The 23,987-nt window shown below is 40.7% G+C and overlaps 1 protein-coding gene and 1 pseudogene across 1 annotated transcript; both read left to right on the top strand.

Annotated features, from left to right (window-relative positions):
* Positions 1–9,255: 9,255 nt before the first annotated feature.
* Positions 9,256–13,433, top strand: LOC120053171 (guanylyl cyclase-activating protein 2-like). Its single transcript, XM_039000339.1, has 4 exons — positions 9,256–9,450; positions 11,634–11,783; positions 12,692–12,788; positions 13,312–13,433. The coding sequence occupies exons 1-4, from the start codon at positions 9,256–9,258 to the stop codon at positions 13,431–13,433; spliced, it is 564 nt and encodes a 187-aa protein (XP_038856267.1).
* Positions 13,434–19,080: 5,647 nt separating this feature from the next.
* LOC120053156 lies at positions 19,081–22,811 on the top strand (annotated as a pseudogene).
* The last annotated feature ends 1,176 nt before the right edge of the window (positions 22,812–23,987 follow it).

Genomic DNA, 23,987 nt, shown 5'->3' with positions numbered 1-23,987 from the left:
TTTTCACACAGGGAAATAGGGTGTTGAATAACTTTGAGTTTACACATAACAAAAAGTGTTTTACTTAAAATAAGTATAATTTTTGGGGATATTTGTAAACTCAGGTTCCCTTTATCTAATATTAGGTTTTGGTTGAAGATCTGACACCATTCAGTATCAAAAATATGTTTCTGAACACTTATACATTAATGTGGATGCTACCATGATTACGAATAATCATGAATGAATCGTGAATAATGATGAGTGAGAGAGTTAGAGGTGTAGGGGAGTGTATGTATGTATATTATACAATAGTATTTTCCAAACACAGTACAATGCTATCGTTGTAATGGTATAACTTGTGGTCCTGATTCTTGTGCTGCTCTGAATGGAGTGTAAGGTGTTGGGGATTGAGAAGCTATTTCATGTGTTATAACATATTAAAGATCTGTCTGAATGCACAGGACAGGTTCTTTATGAATGCACACTTAACACAACTACTCAACCTGAACACGTGACAAGGGCCAGGTTTACCCATTAACTAAGGGGATGGATAACTGGAACTTTGGTTCTCTGACTGGGGGGAGGAGCTTAATGTTCTCACCTTATGTAAATGACTATGTCTGTTTGACCAAGGTTACCCAGAACATTCCTAAAACTATTTTCAATGTTTTAAATGATCTTCTTTGTAATCCATTGGTGTCCTGTGAAGATATTTTATTGATTGCTGAGAAGAAAATTCTAAAGAGGATAACAAAAATATTTTCACAACATGAAATTAATAAAGGGGCTGGGGAGAAGTTACCCCAGAAAAAAACATGCTTTCACAGCAAAAAATTATAGCGCCCCATATGGGGCTCTAACATGTAACATTCCACTTTGCAAGGCGGATGTTATGCCTACCCTCATCCCACATAGCGCCCAGATTCTTGAGCAATGGGACAAAACTAAGAGCGTGTGGCTGCCCTCTGGTGGACGAATTGGGAAGCCAGACGTATAACTCCCTATGACAGAAGTCAAATAACAGAGTCTGCGGCTTGGGTTACCCAGCTACGCAATTTATTTTACAGTCATGTCGTTCACACACCTTTTTAAATATGGTGAATAGTATAATATTATTTACCCAACTTCTTTCCCACTAGGTATATCCCTGTCACTTACCACTACACAGCCAGCCTGAGATACGATAATCCAATAGTCTGTCCCCTTCTTCTGCCACGCATTCATTAGGCAAGGATCAAGTCGCAATCTCCTCCCAATCAAAAGCTGTTTCATCACCATTGGCTATCAGACATCCCTCAGAGCAAAAGATCTGGTCAACTAATAACATCTCTATTTCAACATAATGTTTGTGTAATTATGGTGAGCATCAGCATAGCACACCATAGCTGTGCTGGGTGAATTTGCTACGTTTCTTCAATGTAATCCGTTCATTTCAAGTTAAATTCATGTTAGTTGAAAACAGAATCAAATATCAACCAATGTTGGAAAATGTTCTGTCTTTGCCTGGTGGCATGTTGTTTTTACCCATAGAGTTATATGCCAAGTATCTGTTGGCTAGGACCCAACAGTACAACCCCATTATACTGAACTTATCCTCAGGTGTAATTCAGTCTGAAGAGGTGGAGAAAGTCACCATACACACACCATTACTACATTTAGCTAACATTAGATAATTGATACAAGGATTCTTACCTTTGCCTCGATTTGGCAGTCTCATCCAGATCACGGCATTAGTAGATATTTATGATAGCCATATTATCAGCTAATTAGCATTTAATTTTGGGGAGTAACTACAGATAAATATATTGATAAAGCACCTTGTCCTGGAGAGATTTACACGGTTATCAAAACGTCACGCCAGGGTAAGCCTACACGAAATGCAGCCCTTATTTTAAGTGTTTCTAAAATCTCCTATGGGAAACATTGATGGTGGAAAAACGATTGGAACAGTTTCCCTGTTAAACCACTAGGTTTTATGGGTATTATGGCTCATACTGTCATTCTCTACTGCCACACCTGTAGGGAATCAGAGGAACAGCCCCTGCTTGGCAGTGTAATTTCGACTGATTAAAGTCAAATCATAGGCTTTCAGCATCACCAGTCTGGTGTCCATTAGGTTAGGACACCATCAGCCTCAAGCCACCGTACACCACGTCATCGAGCCACAGTCACCTTTCACCTACCACGGCCAAAACACTGCCAAGCCAATTACAAACTCCAGACAATTACTATGTATACCATTAACACCGCCCAGGTACAATACCTCAGATGAACCACGTAGAGGCACTATTCTGTTTTCTGTGATTTAACTGTATGTCTACACAACCAGAACAGCACAGGGTCTCTCTGTGGTCATTTGGATGCTATTGCACCAAGGCTTGTGGTTTTGCTTTGAGTGACCCCACGGCAGCCTTTCCTATAGCTCTGTGTTGGCTGTCTTCCATTGGTAGGTGAGAGGTGGTGGTGGTCTAACCTGGCTGTTGTTATGCAACACCTGGCCAGTAATAGCACTAATGCCATTTAAGGTAATGCTATACTAGTATCTAAGCCTTTAGGGCACTAGTACAGATGTTGGATTTTAGCCAATTTGCTACAGCAGGAAAATAATCTTGCAGCAACAGGAAATGTGAATTATATGTGGTTTATAATTAATGGCTATTTTTGTAGGGGTTGACACACTTAGGGCAAATCAAGTCTTAAATTTGAAAGTGGAAATTACACATTTTAGAAGTATTTTTAAAATTCATACACTGCTGTGCTGGAAAATTCTCAGCAACAAAAGAGAGTTCAAATTATGATCCTACATCTGTACGTGTACTATACTGGGCATCTGAAGGAAACAGTCCTACTTCCATGACTGTAACACTCTGGATGGTCTATTTCAGGCAGAGAGAACCCTCACTCACCTTACTGACTACAGATGTATAGAATGCCTAAATCTGACTAAATGTGTTTATTGTAATGATGCATTGTTTCTTTGCATTAAAAGAAGAGTTGTAGTGCAGGCTAGAAATGTCCAGTCACTGGCACCACATCTGGATTTCTTCTTCTTAACGAGAATCATTCTTTTTTTCTAAGACAATTTATTAAATGTTTTCATATTTAACAAAAACAATCACACAATATACCAAACTATACATGTGCCCAATGCCGCAACAACAAATAAAGTACCAAAAAAATAACTAACAACACAAACTAACATACCATAACTAACAACACAAACTAACATACCATACCATAACTAACAACACAAACTAACATACCATACCATAACTAACAACACAAACTAACATACCATAACTAACAACACAAACTAACATACCATAACTTTCTGATAAGTGATACTTCATGGACATGATACTTCTTTATGTACCTTTAAGGAAAAGCAAGAATTGCTCCCATATCTCTTTGGAGTCTGTATTACTTTTCTCCAGCCTTTTGGTTAACATAATCTCATAAAATGTTGTATTTTATCAACAAATCCATACGTTCTGTGAACACTTTTCTGTCACCAGAAAGGCAAGAATCTTCCTTTAAGGGGGCATTCTGTGATTCCAAAAATAACAAAGCCAACTGACAATGTAACCAACTGACATTAGGCCTGACATCCTCCTGAAACCTAACAATTCCTTGTTGTCCTCTCTAATGGACATTTGTTTTTGGTCCGTGTCGCTGAAGGTCATACATGCCACTGTGTTAGGACCTGTTGGGGCTTTGAGAAGACATTCTGGGCTTTTCACGTGGGGGTGTCACCTTCATCATTTTTCTTTCTGGCTATTCAAAATGGCTACCATCACAATTACCATCACAATTAGTACATTTTATGCCAAGTGTGTGTAATTGTGTAATTAGATTTTTTGTGAGTTTGTTACTCAAATAGGTTCTAATAGATGCATATCTCAGTAATAGGTTGGTGAGTTTTCAGAGCAGTGTAATATTTTTTAAATATCAAACACATTAAATAGGAGCTTAAGAGCTTGTTAATACATGTCCTCTGTAGTGGACAGCAGGATGAGATAACTATGGTTTTTACCTACTGTCCCCGTTTACTGCAATGTAAAAAAAATCATATTTACTATCAACTGAGTCAATGGAGTCCTGAGTCCTAATGGTCACTACAGTGCACATACATTTCACTACACTCCAAACTCATCATTAAGCTTGAGTTCCTGGGTCTTGACCTCGCTATGTGCAACTGGGTCCTGGACTTCCTGACGGGCTGCCCCCAGGTGGTGAAGGTAGAAAACAACATCTCCACTCCGCTGATCCTCAACACTGGGGCCCCACAAGGGTGCGTGCTCAGCCCCCTCCTGTACTCCCTGTTCACCCACGACTGCGTGGCCATGCACGCCTCCAACTCAATCATCAAGTTTGCAGACGACACAACAGTGGTAGGCTAGATTATCAACAATGACGAGACAGCCTAAAGGGAGGAGGTGAGGGCCCTCGGAGTGTGGTGTCAGGAAAATAACCTCTCACTCAATGTCAGTAAAACAAAAGAGATGATTGTGGACTTCAGGAAACAGCAAAGGGAGCACCCCCCTATCCACATCGATGGGACAGTAGTGGAGAAGGTGGAAAGTTTTAAGTTCCTCGGCGTACACATCACGGACAAACTGAAATGGTCCACCCACACAGACAGTGTGGTGAAGAAGGCGCAACAGCGCCTCTTTAACCTCAGGAGGCTGAAAATTTTTCGCTTGTCACCAAAAACCCTCACAAACTTTTACAGGTGCACAATCGAGAGCATCCTGTCCGGCTGTATCACCGCCTGGTATGGAAACTGCACCGCCACAACCGCAGGGCTCTCCAGAGGGTGGTGCGGTCTGCACAACGCATCACCGGGGGCAAACTACCTGCCCTCCAGGACACATACAACACCCGATGTCACAGGAAGGCAAAAAAGATAATCAAGGGCAATAACCACCCGAGCCACTGTCTGTTCACCCCACTTCCATCTAGAAGGCGAGGTCAGTAAAGGTGCATCACAGCTGGGACAGAGAGATTGAAAAACAGCTTCTATCTCAAGGCCATCAGATTGTAAAACAGCCATCACTAGCACAGAGGCGGCTGCCTACCTACAGACTTGATATCATTGGCCACTTTAATAAATGGAACTCTAGTCACTTTAATAATGCCACTTTAAGAATGTTTACATATCTCATATTACTAATCTCATATGTATATACTGTATACTGTTTCCTACACTATCTATTCTATACTATCTATTGCATCTTAGCCACTCTGTCACTGCTCATCCATTTATTTTATATTTATATGTTCTTATCCTATTCCTTTACTAGATTGTGTGTATTAGGTTCTGTTGTGGAACTTGTTAGATATTAGGTTTTGCTGTGGAATTGTTAGATATTACATGTTAGATACTGCTGCACTGTCGGAACTAGAAGCATAAGCATTTCGCTACACTCGCAATAACATCTGCTAACCATGTGTATGTGACCAATAAAATAAAAACTTTTTTTCTTTGTAAATTCCAAACCCTTTTGATGAAAAAACATAGAATTCCAGAACTTGTTTTTTGCTGGGTCTCAGGATATAGGTTGAGTCTCAGCTTTGAATGCCATAATACTATACATCTCGCCCTGACAGGCAAAAGCAATTTTTCGATGCTAACCAACATGTTTCGACAGAGATTTTGAAGAAGAACCTGTCTGACTATAAGTACTCTAATATACTACAGTATAGGTACTCAAATATACTATAGGTACTCTAATATATTATAGGTACTCTAATATACTATAGTGATAGGTTTGGATTTATGAACTTTAAATCCTTATTAATCATTAGTTGTAATAGAGAAATGAGGGGTGCCACAGCTGAGGGGCTACACCAGAGGTTAATGATTATCTGTAGGAGAAAAGTATATGGTGGGGGCAATTAAGCTTGGAATGTACTGAGTGTAGGGAAAGCAATCATATGTGGCAGGCATTGATAAGGGGAGAGACCCAGGGATTAGTTATGAAGGGGGTCGAGGTCAGGCCAGGTCACGTTGAGGGAGAAATAAAAGTTTATGGCCCGTATCACTTAGTGTCCTGCCTAGCAGTAAAGATACAACGTTTGTTCAGATGTGTAGGAGGAGACTCAGCCTAGGAGAAAGGGTTAAATATCAGTGATTGTGTGAAAATGTCTTTGTTTAATGCAGCTGTATTGACCCTCTGGGAAGAATAAACTTGGTTTAAGCTTTCATAGTGTCCGTCAAGATTTTACTCTGAGAATTAGAACCTAACAATAGGTACTGCAATGTTTCCAACTGTGACACCCCATCAGAACCCTAAATATAAGCTTTTCTTTACTCCATTGTTTGTAAACAATGTATTTCTAAACAAACACTATATAGCCACAAAATGTTTAAAACTATAATTTGGATCTCATGGATGGTCAGTCCTTGCAATTGCTGAGTACAGTACACACACATTAAGAGTACAGTACACACACTCAAAAGCATCAGCCAATAATACAGTGAGTTAAAGGATTGCCATTTGATTGAGTGACAGGCACAAGCCTAAGTAGGGAGTATGTCAGGACATGCCAACTATCCGCTGCCTTAGACACTGTGAACCATCAGATCCTCCTCTCCACCATCTCAGGGTTGGGCGTCTCAGGCTCTGCTTACTCTTGGATTGCATCCTACCTGGCAGGTCGCTCCTACCAGGTGGCTGGAGAGGATCTGTGTCTGCATCACGTGCTCTCACTACTTGTGTCACCCAGGGCTCGGTTCTAGGCCCTCTCCTCTTTCTCATTACACCAAGTCACTCGTCTCTGTCATATCCTCACATGGTCTCTCCTATCATTGATATGCTGATGACACTCAACTACACATCTCTGCATACCTGTCAGATATCTCAGCTTGGATTTCGGCCCACCACCTCAAGTCCAACCTTGACAAGAAGGAGCAGCTCTTCCTTCTGGGGAAGGCCTGCCTGCTCCAAGAACTCTTCATCACGGTTGTCGCCCTCCCAGAGAGCAAAGAAACTTGGCGTGACCCTGGACAACACCCTGTAGCTCTGCAAACATCATAGCAGTGACTCGCTCCTGCAGGTTCATGCTCTACAATATCCTGAGAGGAACACCTTTCCTCACACATTAAATAGTGCAGGTCCTAATCCAGGCACTTGTCATCTCCTGTCTAGACTACTGCATCGCTCTGTTGGCTGTGCTCCACGCTTGTTCTAGCAAACCCCTGCAACTTATCCAGAATGCCGCAGCCAGCCTGGTGTTCAACCTTCCTAACTTCTCCCATGTCACCCTGCTCCTCCACACACTCTAGTGTCTTCCAGTCAAAGCTTGCATCATCTTCAAGATCCTGGTGCTTGCCTACGGAACAGCAAGGTGAACTGCCCCTACTTAGGCTATGCTCAAACCCTACATCCAACCCGAGCCACCTCTGGTCTCTTGGCCCTCCCACCACTATGGGAGGGCCCAGTCAAAGCTCTTCTCTGTCCTGGCACCCCAATGGTGGATCACGTTTTCACTTAAAGTCATTACACCAGAGTCCCTGCCTATCTTTCGAAAACATCTGGGACCTTACCCTATGAAGAGTATCTTACCTTAAAGAGTATCTTAAATAACTCTCATGGCGCATTCGGGCAGGTAGCGTTCTCCTGGCATCCGCCAAACTCAGATTTGTCCGTCGGACTGCCAAATGGTGAAGCGTGATTCATCCCTCCAGAGAACGTGTTTACACTGCTCCAGAGTCCAATGGCGGCGAGCTTTACACCACTCCAGCCGATGCAAGGCATTGCGCATGGTGATCTTAGGCTCGTGTGCGGATGTTTGGCCATGGACACCCATTTCATGAAGCTCCCGACAAACAGTTATTGTGCTGACGTTGCTTTCAGAGGCAGTTTGGACCTCGGTAGTGAGTGTTGCAACTGAGGACAGATGATTTTTCAGCACTACACGCTTCAGCACTCGGCGGTCGCGTTCTGTGAGCTTGTGTGGCCTACCACTTCGCGGCTGAGCCGTTGTTGCTCTTAGACGTTTCCTCTTCACAATAACAGCACTTACAGTTGACCGGGGCAGCTCTCGCAGGGCAGAAATTTGACGAACTGACTTGTTGGAAAGGTGGATCCTATGACAGTGCCATGTTGAAAGTCACTGAGCTCTTCAGTAAGGCCAATGTTTGTCTATGTATGCTCAATTTTATACACCTGTCAGCAACGGTTGTGGCTGAAATAGCCAAATCCACTAATTTGAAGGGGTGTCCACATACTTTTGTATATATAGTTTAGCTATCTTAAGATAAGATAAGAGTGTCTGTTTTAAACGACTAAAATGCAAAACATAAACATAAACATTTTATTGTATGTATGGGTACAGAGATAAGCTAGTCATTAAAAAAGTATGTTAAACACTATTGTTGCACACAGAGTGCGTCCATGAAACTTATGTGACTTGTTAAGGACATTCCTCTTGAACTGATTTAGGCTTGTCATAAGAAAGGCATTGAATACTTATTGACTGAAGACATTTCAGATTTTCATTTTTAATTAATTTGTAAAAATTTGTAAAAACATAATTCCACTTCGACATTATGGGTTATTGTGTGTACACTTAGAAAAAAGCTGCTATCAGGAACCAAATAGTGTTATTTTGCTGTCCCCATAGGAGAACCCTTTGAAGAACCCCTTTTGGTTCCAGGTATAACTATTTTGGTTCCAGGTAGAACCGTTTTGGGATCCATGTAGAACCCTTTCCACAGAGGGTTCTACATGGAACCCAAAAGAGTTCTACCCGGAACCAAAAAGTGTTTTCCTACGGGGAAAGCCGCAGAACCCTTTTGGAACCCTTTTTCTAAGAGTGTAAACTAGTGATACAAAATCTTTATATTTAATCCATTTTAAATTCAAGCTGTACCACAACAAAATGTGAAAAAGTCAAGGGGTTTGAATACTTTCTGAAGGCACTGTATGTCAGGAAATGCCTAGGGAGTATGGCAGGACATGCCTAGGGAGTATGGCAGGACATGCACTCTTGAATGGTCAGGTGAGAGCTCACCTTTCTTTTGGCAAAGGATCGAGAGATTTCTTAGTTAATGTGATTGAAAGGTTAAATATACAACTCTATCCAGTCCCCCATTAGGCCATGGTATCTGGCAAGTGGAGTAAAGGCATTTAGTTTGATGGACCGTGTCAGCAGATGCTTCGGTAGCCACTTGTAGTAGCCAGACTTTAACTTTTAACATTTATGTTGAACTATATTTGCTTGAATTCTTGTAGAAAATATTTTCTACCATCCAAGTGAACTGTAACAATGGGTCAAGCAGAAAGCCACAATGAGGAGATGGATTTGGAGCAAATTCAGGAGCTGTGTATGGCTTTTATGAAGGAGTGCCCGAGCGGGGCTTTGCACCTGCATGAATTAAAACGAATCTTTGGTATACCAGCCAGCCGCGAGGAAGAGACTTTGTACATTGAGACTGTCTTCCATTCATTCGACACAAACAGGGTAAGTGAAGTGGGTAAAACATTTTTCAATCAGGAAATAATGTAATTTAAAAAGAAATCCATTCTATTCATCCATTGTGCTGTTAAAGGGACAGTTCACCCAAATTACGAAATGTAATGTTGGTTTCCTTACACTGTAAGCAGCAATCCATGCTTTGGTTTAGTTTCCCTGGCACTGTTTCCAAATGATAATCTCATGGTGCTGATATTAAAAAATGTTGTGCATCATGTTCAAATCATCTACAGTGCCATCAGAAAGTATTTATACCCTTTGACTTATTCCACATTTTGTGTTACAGTCTGAATTCAACATTGATTACATATATATTTCCTCTCACCCATCTACACACAATACCCCATAATTAAATGTTTTGAAATGTTTGCAAATATATAACTATTTAATGTACATAAGTATTCACACCCCTGAGTCAATACATGTTAGAATCACCCTTGGCAGCGATTACAGCTGTGAGTGTTTCTGGGTAAGTTTCTAAGAGCATTCCACATCTGAATTGTACAATATTTGTACATTATTATTTTCAAAATGTCAAGCTCTGTCAAATATGTTGTTGATAATTGCTAGAAAACCATTTTGAAGTCTTGCAATAGATTTTCAAGCAGATTTAAGTCCAAACTGTAACTCGGCCACTCAGGAACATTCACTATCTTGGTAAGCAACTTCAGGGCAGATTTGGCCTTGTCTTTTAGGTTATCGCCCGCAGAAAGGTGAATTCATCTCCCAGTGTCTGGTAGAATGCAAACTGAAACATGTTGTCCTCTAGGATTTTGCTTGTGCTTAGCTCCATTCTGCATCTTTTTTATCCTGAAAAACTCCCAGTCCTTAACAAGTACAAGCATACCCATAACATGATTCAGTCACCACTATGCTTGAAAATATGGAGAGTGGTACTCAGTAATGTGTTGCATTGGATTTGCCCCAAACTTAACTTTGTATTCAGGAATTGCTTTGCCAATTTTTTGCAGTATTACTTTAGTGCCTTGTTGCAAACAGGATGCATGTTTTGGAATATTTTTTATTCTGTACAGGCTTCCATCTTCTCACTCTGTCAATTAGGTTAATATTTTGGAGTAACTACAACATTATAGATACATCCTCAGTTTTCCCCCAAACCAAACATATTAAACCCTGTAACTATTTTAATGTCGCGATTAGCCTGATAATGAAATCCCTGAATGGTTTCCTTAATCTCCGGCAACTGAGTTAGGAAGGACACCTGTATCTTTGTAGTGACGGGGTGTATTGATTTTTTTATATATTTTTTTATTTTACCTTTATTTAACTAGGCAAGTCAGTTAAGAACAAATTCTTCTTTACAATGACGGCCTAGGAACAGTGGGTTAACTGCCTTGTTCAGGGGCAGAACGACTGATTTTTACCTTGTCAGCTCAGGGATTCGATCTAGCAACCTTTTGGTTACTGGCCCAACGCTCTAATCACTAGGCTACACCATCCAAAGTGTAATTAATAACTTCACCATGCTCAAAGGGATATTCAATGTCTGCTTTTAAAATATTTACCCATCTACTAATAGGTGCCCTTCTTTGCAAGGCATTGGAAAACCTCCCTGGTCTTTGTGGTTGAATCTGTGTTTGAAATTCACTGCTCGACTGAGGAACCTTACAGATAATTGGATGTGTGGGGTACTGAGATGAGGTAGTCATTAAAAAATCACGTTAAACACTATTATTGCAACTTATTATGTGACTTGTTAAGCATTTTTTTCTCCTGAACTTATTTAGACAAACCATAACAAAAGGGTTGAATATTTATTGACTCAAGACATTTCAGCAGATTTTTTTAAATGAATTAGTAAAAAAATAATAATATGTGATTTCCCTTTGACATTACGGGGTATTGTGTGTAAACCAGTGACAAACATCTCTCAATTTAATACATTTAAATTCAGGCTGTAACACAACAAAATGTGGAAAATGTCAAGAGGTGTGAATACTTTCTGAAGGCACTGAATAAATTACTTTGTTGAGCTTCACAATCAATTTGAGATACTTTCGATTTGGACATAATGCACGAATAATGCTAATACCGGTATCATGACATAATTTTGTAATTTGGGTGAACTATCCCTTTAATTGCATTAGCTTCAGTTATCAATATACATTCAAAAGGTAAACATGCAATAAATCCATGTATTGTTTTCACAGGATAACGCATTGGATTTTATGGAGTATACGGCCGCTCTTCACCTGATATTGCGGGGGAATCTTGAGGATAGGTTAAAGTGGTCCTTTAAAATCTACGACAAGGACGGAAATGGCAAGTTAGACCGACAAGAGGTGAAAAACCTAATTCGGGTAAGAAATTACACATAATCTTCCTCTGCATTATGCTATTGACTGGCTGCTTCGTTTTGGCCTGCAGTTGGCTACTAGTAATTGTAGATCAGTTAGGCTAGGCTATGCACCTTCTTTTCTAAGGGTAAGAACAGCTGGACACATTGTAGTATAATCTGCAGTACTCAGTTTTCTAAATTGTATAACTTGTATAATACTTGTATAATACAGGTATTACATAAAACTAATGTTATTAGAGCAGTGCCTTAATATGCTGCAGGTCAGGGATTAGGATCAGGTGAGGGATTAGGATCAGGTCAGGAGAAGCGACTACGTGGGATGACTGGGGTTTTCACAAATCTAATTCCGTCCGTACATGTTATTGGATGAAAGGATGGGAGGAGCAAGTGGCTTTAATACCAATTATTCTTGGGAACACCTAGCCCTGATCCTATAGCTTATCTGGTTCTGAACTGAACCAGGCTCCATGCCTAGAGGTCAGCTGAGTTCACGGCTCTGGTATTTACTGTATATATAGGACCTCAATCTTTTTCCTTTGTCAATTAAAAAGGCCTAATGTCACACTATTGTTTGTGTAAACATTTTTTTTCCGTTTCAAAGTTGTGTTACCCCACTGATGATATGATATAGAATATATATATTATATTATAATTTTGTTACCCATCTGCTTTAAATGTTACCTTATGTGAACTCAGTAAATTAAGTTCAGATAAACAACACTAGACAAAATATTATTTTTATCATATAAAAGTTTATACAACTTTACATTGTTCGTCAATGGGGTAAAGCCATCTTTTTATGTTGAAAGCCTTTTAAATGTATACCATTTGAGATGGGATAACTGTGTAAAAAACACTTCTGTCAAATACCACACTGTATGTAATGAAATGTATCTCATACAATTGCAGATCATTTACAAAATCAAGCTTCATACAACTGCCATAAAAATGACACCTAATGAAGTCTGTGACAGGATCTTTGAGCTGGTCGACCAAAATCATGATGGTAAGTGCCCGGTTAAGATATATTCATATATACGGCAGAACATGCATTCAAATCTGTACCAAATATACAGTACTTTCATCAAACCACCACAATGAACAATCTGTGTTCTAAGGGCTTACATGTAATGCCATCTTCCATCAGCGAGAGACAATATGCCTTTGTCACTGACCTTTACACACTGGTCAGTCTGATGTAATGGCCAGGATTAGGTAATGCTAGTGCTAATTGGTGGTCCATTTGAGGGGGACTTTGCTCTGGCATCCTCATGGTCAGGTGCTACCTGGCCCATTATACAGAGGAAAGATGGCGGTTTTGCCATTGGTTTGTTGTTTTATTTTTAATAAGCATGAATGGCTTCCTACTTTTGATAAGCATGAATGGCTTCCTACTTTTAATAAGCCTGAATTGCTTCCTACTTTCTTACTAAGTTGGCACTACATCCGAGTTATGTCAGTAACCTTAACCTGAGAAAGATCTTGAATCATTGCCCACCAAAATGTATATATTTTTCCTTCTATTACAGGCCAGATTTCCTTTACTGAGTTCATGGAGGGGGCCCAGAAGGACGAGTGGGTCATGAATATGCTCAAGCTGGACGTCAACGCTAGTGGCTGGGTCATGCAGAACTGTGTAAAAATGACCTGAGCCCTCCAAACAGGGTCTCCCATCTACACAGAGAGGGGTTGTGTCCCTCAAATGGCATCTGAGTTTTGTCTTTTTCTCACAAGAAACCTGATGCCTTGGGCCTAAAGATCTGTCTCTGCCACCATGTTTGCTTGTGGTGGTTCAGGCATGGAGCACTTTCCTCCGTATCACTTCTCCTAGTTGTTCTTTTAACATGCTGTCCATGCACGTTGATGTATGTCGGAACAACAGGCGTTCTCTTTTTGAGTGCTGACCAGCTGACAGGATGGAGTCTCATTCAGCACATGACTGTCATAGCTCACTGGAACTCTGGTAGATTTCAAACAGAGTTCAAAGGTCATATTGTGTGATATGATATTACACAGGGTCACTATCCGCAGTTTGAGTATTTACATTGCATTCAAATGTAAAAGATTATGGAATTCTATACTCAGTAATATTGTGACGATGGTTATGAAATTATCCTATTAATAATATTATGTAATCAAAATAATTATTTCACAACCTTATACTTTCAAGTACGAAGTAAGCAGCCATTTCAAAACATTATATCAATGCAAATATCATACCGTTAGTAACCTAAATGTGATATCATGTTATGTTACCCATATTTATTTGACCTACTATAATGTTTAAGGAACTTATATCACTTCAGAGAACTTAGAATGGGGATATGTTATATTATTCAATGTCAAGTACTTCAAATCCTTTCGTCATACCTGTCAAAAACAACGAGGCATCACAAAAAAAGCTTTAAAAACCAATACAAATCAGCAGAGTTTAAACTGTGAACCAAACTGTTGGCTACAGTCATGGCCAAAAGTTTTGAGAATGACACAAATATACATTTTCACAAAGTTTGCTGCTTCAATGTCTTTAGATATTTTTGTCAGATGTTACTATGGAATACTGAAGTATAATTACAAACATTTCATGAGTGACAAAGGCTTTTATTGACAATTACATGAAGTTGATGCAAAGAGTCAATATTGGTGTTGACCATTCTTTTTAGAATGATGTTGACCCTTCTTTTTCAAGACCTCTACCTCTTAACTTCTGGGCCACATCCTGACTGATGGCAGCCCATTCTTGCATAATCAATGCTTGGAGTTTGTCCACCCGCCTCTTGAGGATTGACCACAAGTTCTCAATGGGATTAAGGTCTGGGGAGTTTCCTGGCCATGGACCCAAAATATCAATGTTTTGTTCCCCGAGCCACTTAGTTATCACTTTTGCCTTATGGCAAGGTGCTCCATCATGATGGAAAAGGCATTTTCACCATGATGGAAAAGGCATCTTCACCTCACTGTGCATGCAGATGCACTCACACCTGCCTGCTGCCATTCCTGAGCAAGCTCTGTACTGGTGGTGCCCCGATCCCGCAGCTGAATCAACTTTAGGAGACGGTCCTGGCGCTTGCTGGACTTTCTTGGGCGCCCTGAAGCCTTCTTCACAACAATTGAACCGCTCTCCTTGAAGTTCTTGATGATCCGATAAATTGTTGATTTAGGTGCAATCTTACTGGCAGCAATATCCTTGTCTGTGAAGCCCTTTTTGTGCAAAGCAATGATGACGGCACGTGTTTCCTTGCAGGTAACCATGATTGACAGAGGAAGAACAATGATTCCAAGCACCACCCTCCTTTTGAAGCTTCCAGTCTGTTATTTGAACTCAATCAGCATGACAGAGTGATCTCCAGCCTTGTCCTCGTCAACACTCACACCTGTGTTAACGAGAGAATCACTGACATGATGTCAGCTGGTCCTTTTGTGGCAGGGCTGAAATGCAGTGGAAATGTTTTTGGGGGATTCAGTTCATTTGCATGGCAAAGAGGGACTTTGCAATTAATTGCAATTCATCTGAACATTCTTCATAACATTCTGTAGTATATGCAAATTGCCATCATACAAACTGAGGTAGCAGACTTTGTGAAAATTTATATTTGTGTCATTCTCAAAACTTTTGGCCACGACTGTACCATTGTTGCAAGTTCCCAAAGAGGTTATTTTAAGTATTTTATGGTAATTTCTTTAATGTAGTCTACATTTTGGAATATCTTTACACATTTTTAAGCTTTACTATTGTCCACACATCACGATTCCACAAATTGTATTTTCGATACTTAAATCAACCCTTTGATGAAGAATTAACCATTTGATTAAGAATTCACCTTTTGATCAACATCTAGTCAGCAAGTGCTGTGATATTTGATCCAAGTAATGACTAAAGATAACACAACAGATCATTCTAGATGGAGCAATCCTCATACAAAAAAATATATAATTTTGAATAGAATTATGTGCATTCAACACATTTACACCAAATATCTATATTTCCATTTTGTTTAATCTAATGCAAGCATGTCCCATTAAGTGGTCTCACCATAGCAACCATTCTTTGTTTATTTATTTGACAATCGATGCACCCATCATGATAAACCACAGTCTTATTGTTGTCGCATAGTTGAGAGGTGTACCTGTAAGTAAGCATTTAATTGTACTGTGTATGTACACCATGTGTATCCTGTGCATATGACAAATAAACTGGATTTGATTTGCAAAGCCACCCAGCCATGTAGGAATACCTCAGGGAGAAAGAAGCTTTCCACTAGTATTTTCTTGGGTGGGTGTCCCAATGTAAAAACCTCCTTGCATCCATGACAAGGGTTCCCAGCATTGGTCTTCATGTAGCCTACCACTCTGGGGTATTATGCAGGTTATATGTCCAAATCAATAGTCAGAGTGGCTCAGCTGAAAACCCACATTCAAGAGGATACTGGTGGACCATTGTTTTGAACTCTTGATCCACTCTGTTACATGATACTGCGATACATAACATTTCTACGCACAAGGCATCGTTGTCTCAGAAGAGAGGTTTGTTCAAACAGTAAGGCACAAGAGTCCATGCTATATCATGAATATAGACACAGGTAAATGCCGTTGTTCGTCTTGATGTGCTTATCACACTCTGATCTGTTTCACCTGTCCTTGTTATTGTCTCCAACCCCTCTAGGTGTCGCTTGTTTTCCCCAGTGTATTTATCCCTGTGTTTCCTGTCTCTCTGGGCCAGTGTATTTATCCCTGTGTTTCCTGTCTCTCTGGGCCAGTGTATTTATCCCTGTGTTTCCTGTCTCTCTGTGCCAGTGTATTTATCCCTGTGTTTCCTGTATCTCTGTGCCAGTTCATCTTGTATGTTTCCAAGTCAACCAGCGGTTTTTCCCATTCTCCTGCCTTTGCTATTCTCCTTTTCTAGTCCTCCTGGTTTTGACCCTTGCCTGTTTCTGGACTGTGTACCGACCTGCCTGACCATTCTACCTGCCTTGACCTCGAGCCTGTCTGCCACTCTGTACCTCCTGGACTCTGAACTGGTTTTGACCTTTTGCCTGTCCACGACCATTCTCTTGCCTACTCCTTTTGGATTATTAAACATCTTAAACTCCAACCATCTGCCTCCTGTGTCTGCATCTGGTTCTCGCCTTGTGTTAGGACTATATTGTGTCAGGACTATATTCATTATAGTGTAGTGTCACGTGCCTTACTGCTTTTTTAAAAAAGGGTCACAACATGCATACAAATACCGAGCAATCAGCATCGAGGATCCAATCAGCATCCAGGATCCAAACTACCCGTTTTATAACAAGAAATCACACCCAGCTGTCTGATTCTCTGTGAGGATGGAAGAGTGAGAAAGTGGGGAAGTGAGAGAGTGTCCAGGGTTCATGAACGGTCTTCTCTATGCTCTCCAATGTGTGTACAGTACATTCACTGTGAACCTTTTAGACGCTCCAGATGCACTGTATTGTGGACTTACCTGTGATGACTTACTGTATTACAATGTAGTTTTATACGGATTCTCTGCCGTATGTCTCTTTATCCATATGTTATATGGATTCTCTGCCGTATGTCTCTTTATCCATATGTTATATGGATTCTCTGCCGTATGTCTCTCTTTATCCATATGTTTAGGGCTGTATATCCATATGCAGAATATAAAGTGGATTTAGGTCACCTGTAGGTTTTTGATGACTTTTATTCATATAATTAATCCCCTGTGCAATTAATGAAGGGATGTATCCTCCTAACACACACACACACATGCACACACACTTCCTTATGCAACATGTGTTGTGAGACACCTCTGTATGCCTTTTCCGTCCGTCCGTCCGTTCACCCCCAGTCTGTTTTTTTAGGTGATTGATTCCCCTGAGGTTAACTGTCCTCTTGGGGTCAGACTACAGTAGGTTGATAACTTTTTTATTTATTTTTATTTATTTAACCTTTATTTAACCAGGAAGGGCTCATTGAGATTTAAAATCTCTTTTTCAAGAGCGTCCTGGCCAAGATAGGCAGTACCAAGTCATTACAAAAAATTACAGACAGACAACATGAAAAACTACAAGTAATCTAGTAAAAACCATTCATGAATTCACAAGAGTATAACAATATCAAAAACAGCAAATTAAAAACATTGACAGGTCAGGGAATCAGCCTCAAAATCCTTCATCAGTGATTTAAAAACACCAATCGGGATAACACGGTGAAAGGTGAGTGTTCAGCTAATACTTTAACTGGATTTCACAGCTAAGGCTAATTATTACACAACACACTCACACACACAACATTTTTGCTCAGTGTCGCAGCTAAATGCATATCGGGATCTAATGACTACTTCACATTTGTTTTTCTGGAATGTAAAGTTGGAGGCTTTGCCTTGTTCATGTATCAGAGAGCACAGGTGTGAGTTACACAGTGACCTGGGACACACACCTGAAGTTAATTAAATCCACTAAGTCAATTAATATATTAACTACTGGCAAACACTCTGAAACACATATACAAAGTGCTTGCTTAGGCTATTCAGTCATCTCAAATTGTTCAATGAATGAATACACTCAATTAATCCTAGCTATTTACCCACATACCAGGTCATTGGCATGTGGTATTCAGTGTTTAATGAATATATCCATATGCTTAAACATGAATCTACTCAGGTCGCTCTTGCAAAATAGATGTATTCCAATGAGACTGCCCTGGATTTAAACTAAGGTTGAATAAATACCAAGCAAATGAAGCTTCATGGTAGCTTTGGTGACTTGTCTGATAAAGAGCAGAGGCAAATTTGGAGTGGGCAACATAAGGCTAATTAAATGACTTAGACTTTGTGGTCTGAGTAGGCTATACCCTCTTAGAAAAGGATTATTCGGCTGTCCAGATAAGACAACCCTTTGAAGAACCCTTTTTGGTTCCAGATAGAATCATTTTGGTTCTAGGTATAACCCTTTTGAGTGTGGAGGGTCATCGGTTGACTTCACCAGTCATTAATATTGGTGAATTGTTAAATAATCCCCTCAAATATCCAAAGAATGGAATAGTACCTTATCTAACACGGGTTTTGACGCTTGATGCATCTTGATTTGTTCCCGCCTGTCTTGATTGGATTGCTTTATAACGGATCTAAATTATCGCCAAATGTTGCAATGTTGGGTTAATCCTCAAACTCATTGACGTGGGCGCAACCCTGGTGTGTGGTCTCTGAGCGTGTTGAATTAATGGCTGTGGTAGATGACTTTACCATCGTTTTGAAATCGATTCAAGTTATTCATTGAAACTTCATAGAGTACCTTTAAAGGACTTGGATCTGCTCAACCATGGGTCAGTCGCACAGTGAGCTAGACGACGAGGTGGCCCTCACACATATCCAGGAACTCTACCGAAAGTTCGCCAGTGAGTGTCCCAGTGGCAACCTGCATTTACACAAATTCAAGAAAATCTGGAATTAACAGCGATTCGATAGAGGGTTCCGCATACATGGACAACGTGTTTCGATCGTTTGATGCAAACCATGTACGTTTTTAGGTACCTCTGTACTGATTTATTAAGCTTAGCATCTTCAGAGGAAGGGATCATGGACATCAGTAGGCTAGTAGACTTTGTCAGAACCTGTTACAGTTGTATATTATAAAACGAGTCATTAATTGTGATAATATCTTGGTTATATAGCCTAGAGAAACACAACATTAAAGATATGAATTAAAGGTAAGCAGGTAGCCTAGCTGTTAAGAGCTTTGGACCAGTAACCGAAAGGTCGCTAGCCTGGTTCAATCCCCGAGCCGGTGATATATATGTTGATGTGCCCTTGAGCAAGGCACTTAACCCTAATAGCAACTGCAAGTTGCTCTGGATAAGTGGCTCAAATATAAATGACTAAAACGTAAACGTCTGCTCTGGCTTCTACGCACATTCTGTTTTGGATATCCCCGTGCGCTGTCCGTGGTGCTGAAACGCTCAACTACGTAACAACGTCACACAGAGATCCTCACCTACATCACATTCATTGGTGTTTAGTTTATTTAATTCCTTGTTTTTCCCTCTAAAATTATTATTTATTTATTTTGTCCACAGGACAACAAACTAGACTTTATGGGGTATGTGGCAGCAGTGCACCTCGTTCTTAGAGGAAAGCTCGAGGACCGACTGAGGAGGTCTTTCAAATTTTATGACAGAGATGGAAACGGACACCTTGACAAAAAGGAGCTAAAACAAGTTGTCAAAGTAAGTGTATAGGGGTTTCATGTTTAGATGTGGTTTCTTTTTTATTATTTTGAAGTACCCTGAAGCTAAACAGCGGTGTATGCTGCCAGAGATCCTCTCTGAACGTGATGTATGTAAACAATATACTGTGTATGATCCTCTCATCAAATTGAGATGCCTTAACATTTTCCCATACTAATTGTACTCCTTTTTAATGAACTGTGCATACCAAAACCATATAACCAGCAAGCCTAATTATATGCAGGGATATGACACTATACATTTGATATGATACGACATGCAGCATATTGAGCCATAAAAAACACCTTTGTGTGTAGTGTACCATCATCTGCTTCAATCTAGACTAAATGTGTGTATGGACCCTGCTTCCACTCACCATAGTAAATTCATTTTCTCATGTCTTCCTCTCTCTGCAGATCATCTACAATATCAAGAGGCATGGGAACCCATCTGAAACAGAGAACCTGACCCCTGATCAAATCACTGACCGGATCTTTGACCTGGTGTATAAGAATAAAGATAGTAAGTCTATACATGTCAGGTGTCTGTCTATCATTAGAAATGTAGTATCTGTATTTGTGCAACATACTCATTACATTGTGGGTGTAGTAAGGTAATGCTAAACATTTCAGCAAGGCAAATGAAGGTGTATGCGCAGAGCCAGCAATGTTGAGATGACGAGAGTGCAAACATTTGTTCGCACCATTGGTGGGTTTGGCCTTCGAAAGTACAATGCATCTGCAGAAAATACCTCATCCCTACTGTAAAATATGGTGGTGGATCTTATGTTATGGGGCTATTGATATTCCACTGGTCCTGGGGAACTTTAAGGTTAACGGCATCATGAACTTTACCAAGTACCAGAACATTTTAGCCAAAAACCTGGTTGCCTCTGCCAGACTAAAACGTAGCTGCAAGTGGATGTTCCAGGAAGACCATAACCCCAAGCACACATCAACATCCACAAAGAAGTGCTTAATTGACCACAAAATCAACATTTTGCAATGGCCGTCTCAGTCTCCGGACTTGAAACCCATTGAAAACCTGTGGTTTGAATTGAAGAGGGCAGTCTATAAGTGCAGATGAAGGATATCAAGGATCTGGAAGGATTCTGTATGGAGGAATGGTCTAAGATCCTTCCCAATGTGTTCTCCAACTCATAGTTTTTGTTATTGAAAAAGACTCAATAGCGTTATCCTCTCAAAGATGAGGTACTGAAAGGTTTTGAAAACAGGGGTGTGAATAATTAAGACCGCTACCTTGTTGAGAAAAGAATATTGCTTGTTAAACGAAATTGTTTTCTCTGAGCAATTGTATTAAAATAATATAATTTACAAAATGTTCTCTAGCATACAATCTAGCTCAGTATTTGAATTATTTATTTTATACAGTAATTTTTGCTCACTTTTATCGAGGGTGTCAATCATTAAGGTACCGACTGCATATATAAACTGAGTGTACAAAACATTAAGAACACTTGCTCTTTTCATGACATAGCTTTCACCTGGTCAGTCTATGATCCCTTTTTGATGTCACTTGTTAAGTAAACTTCAATCAATGTAGATGAAGGGAAGGAGACAGGTTAAAGAAAGATTTTTAAGCCTTAAGACAATTGAGACATGGCTTGTGTGGTTTGTGTCAAAATCTGCAACACTGCTGGGTTTTTCAAGCTCAGCGGTTTCCCGTGTATGAAGAATGGTCCACCACCCAAAGGACATCCAGCCAACTTGACACAACTGTGGGAAGCATTGGAGTATTAGGTACACCCATCTAGTACCGGGTCGGATCCCCCTTTGCCTCCAGAACAGCCTGAATTCTTCAGGGCATGGACACATTGCTCAATCGGTACTAAGGGACCTAACATGTGCCAGGAAAACATTCCCCACACCATTACACCACTGCCACCAGCCTGTACCGTTGACACCAGCGCAGGATGGGGCCATGGACTCATGCTGCTTACGCCAATTCCTTACGCCAAATCCTGATCCCTGTTCCTGTAGCATCAGCTACAGGAACAGGGATTCATCGGACTAGGCAAAGTTTTTCCACTCCTCAATTGTCCAGTGTTGGTGATGGCGTGTCCACTGGAGCTTCTTCTTGTTATTAGCTGATAGGAGTAGAACCCGGTGTGGTCATCTGCTGCAGTAGCCCATCCGTGACAAGGACCGTTCTGCACACCACTGTTGTACTGTGCCGTTATTTTTCTGTTTGTGGCCTGCCTTTTAGCTTGCACGATTCTGGCCATTCTCCTTCGACCTCTCATCAACGAGCTGTTTTCGCCCACATGATTGCCACTGACTGGTTGTTTTTCACACCATTCTTGGTAAACCTTAGACACTGTTGTGCGTGAAAAGGCCAGGAATCCGTCCGTTTCTGAGATACTGGAACCGGCGTGCCTGGCACCGACGATCATACCACGCTCAAAGTCCCTTAGGTCACTTGTTTTGCCCATTTTAATGTTCAATCAAACAATAACCTGATGCCTGTCTGCCTGCTTTATATAGCAAGCCATGGCCACGTGACTCAAAGTCTGTAGGAGCGTACCATTTTTGTGACCTGGGTGGTGTACCTAATAAACTGGCCACTGATTGTGTATTCGGCATATATGTACAGTATATATCTATACACACATATATACAGGTATTCCTTTCATTCTCTATCTCTCCCGTTTCCAGGCCAGATTTCCCTGGAGGAGTTCCCGGATGGGGCTCAGAAGGACCAGTGGGTGCTGGACCAGCTCAAGCTGGACGTGAGGCCCTGTGGGTGGTTCCTAGAACAGCAGAGGAAGAATGTGGAGGAAGAACTGCAGAGGAAGAACAACAAGTGACCTTCAAGGAATTGGATTCCTACAACGATATATGTAAGATATATAGACAATATATTGATATGGACAAAGGACAGAGCAATTAACAAAACGCATGGTGCCATATCGTACAATCCTGTAAGAGAGATGAGAGATTTGTGGCCGGTTTTAAATTCGAGATGACATGAAGATTTCCCCTTTTTCACGACAATCAACTGCCAAAAGCTCTGCATGATTTAGAATGATGGCCGGGATGAAAAAAACAGAGGTATGCAGAAAGCGCTGTCCCACTACCGACAGGTCATTATTTGTGATGGATGTTATTTAGGGGTCTCAATTTTTTCACAAAAGGGATATCAGATCTGCCCTACTTCAAAGATGGACGCCCAAAATAGTGGCCAGAGACACTGAGGCCGAATCCCAAATGGACCCATAGACACTACGTCAGGGATCATCAACTAGATTAAACCGCGAGCCGATTTCTTTTCTGGAGAGGAGGGTCAGGGGGCCTGAACATAATTACAAATAATTTGTAGACTGCAAATTGACCGTAAGAAGCCCTAACAGATATAATGTTTGACTAAAACATAATATCAAAACTTGCTTACGTTTGTATACGATCACGTCTCTCGTTATTCATGGGAATACTTGGGAACAGATTTCTTAAATTAAAATCCCTTGGAGCTGATTTCCTGGTGTTTTTCCAGTCTTATGTCCAACAATGAAAATTCCCCAAAAAAATTTGCTCGGAAAACTTTGGGGGCCAAATAAAACCATGGCCCGCGGGCCGCCAGTTGGGGAACCCTGCACTACGCCGTATGCACGTGTGGAGATCTGAGAGGATTTGACAGGTGTACGTAATATGTTCAAAAGGTCCACCTTGCCTTCTGATTGGCTGGGTGTAAGTTTCACCATATTGCTTATACCAATCAAATCCTTTCAGATCTCCACAAGTGCATACGGCGTAGGGTCTAAGAGTCCATTTGGAATTCGGCCTGACCGGACACTTGACACATGTCAGCATATGTGTTGCATGTGCACTTCAGACACCTTGTGAGTGGAATAGGGTTTCTAAATCCCCTCCTTTGGTGAAATGTTTTCCTCAGCATTCTTAGAACCAGGGGGTAGGAAACCAGCTCCTTGAGGCCTGATTAGCTATCTTGGCTAATGGTCCCTGTCAAAACAACAATGAGAAAGGGT

Source organism: Salvelinus namaycush, chromosome 1, assembly GCF_016432855.1.
Source record: "Salvelinus namaycush isolate Seneca chromosome 1, SaNama_1.0, whole genome shotgun sequence".
NCBI lineage: Eukaryota > Metazoa > Chordata > Actinopteri > Salmoniformes > Salmonidae > Salvelinus > Salvelinus namaycush.
This window is presented reverse-complemented; position numbering and strand designations above follow the sequence as displayed.

What these genes read in the sequence shown, in the direction of transcription:
- LOC120053171 (XM_039000339.1), top strand. Translation starts at nt 9,256, where the DNA reads ATGGGTCAAGCAGAAAGCCACAATGAGGAGATGGATTTGGAGCAAATT. An exon ending in ATTCATTCGACACAAACAGG is followed by an intron (nt 9,451 to 11,633) that starts GTAAGTGAAGTG and finishes TTGTTTTCACAG; the next exon opens with GATAACGCATTGGATTTTAT. An exon ending in GGTCGACCAAAATCATGATG is followed by an intron (nt 12,789 to 13,311) that starts GTAAGTGCCCGG and finishes CTTCTATTACAG; the next exon opens with GCCAGATTTCCTTTACTGAG.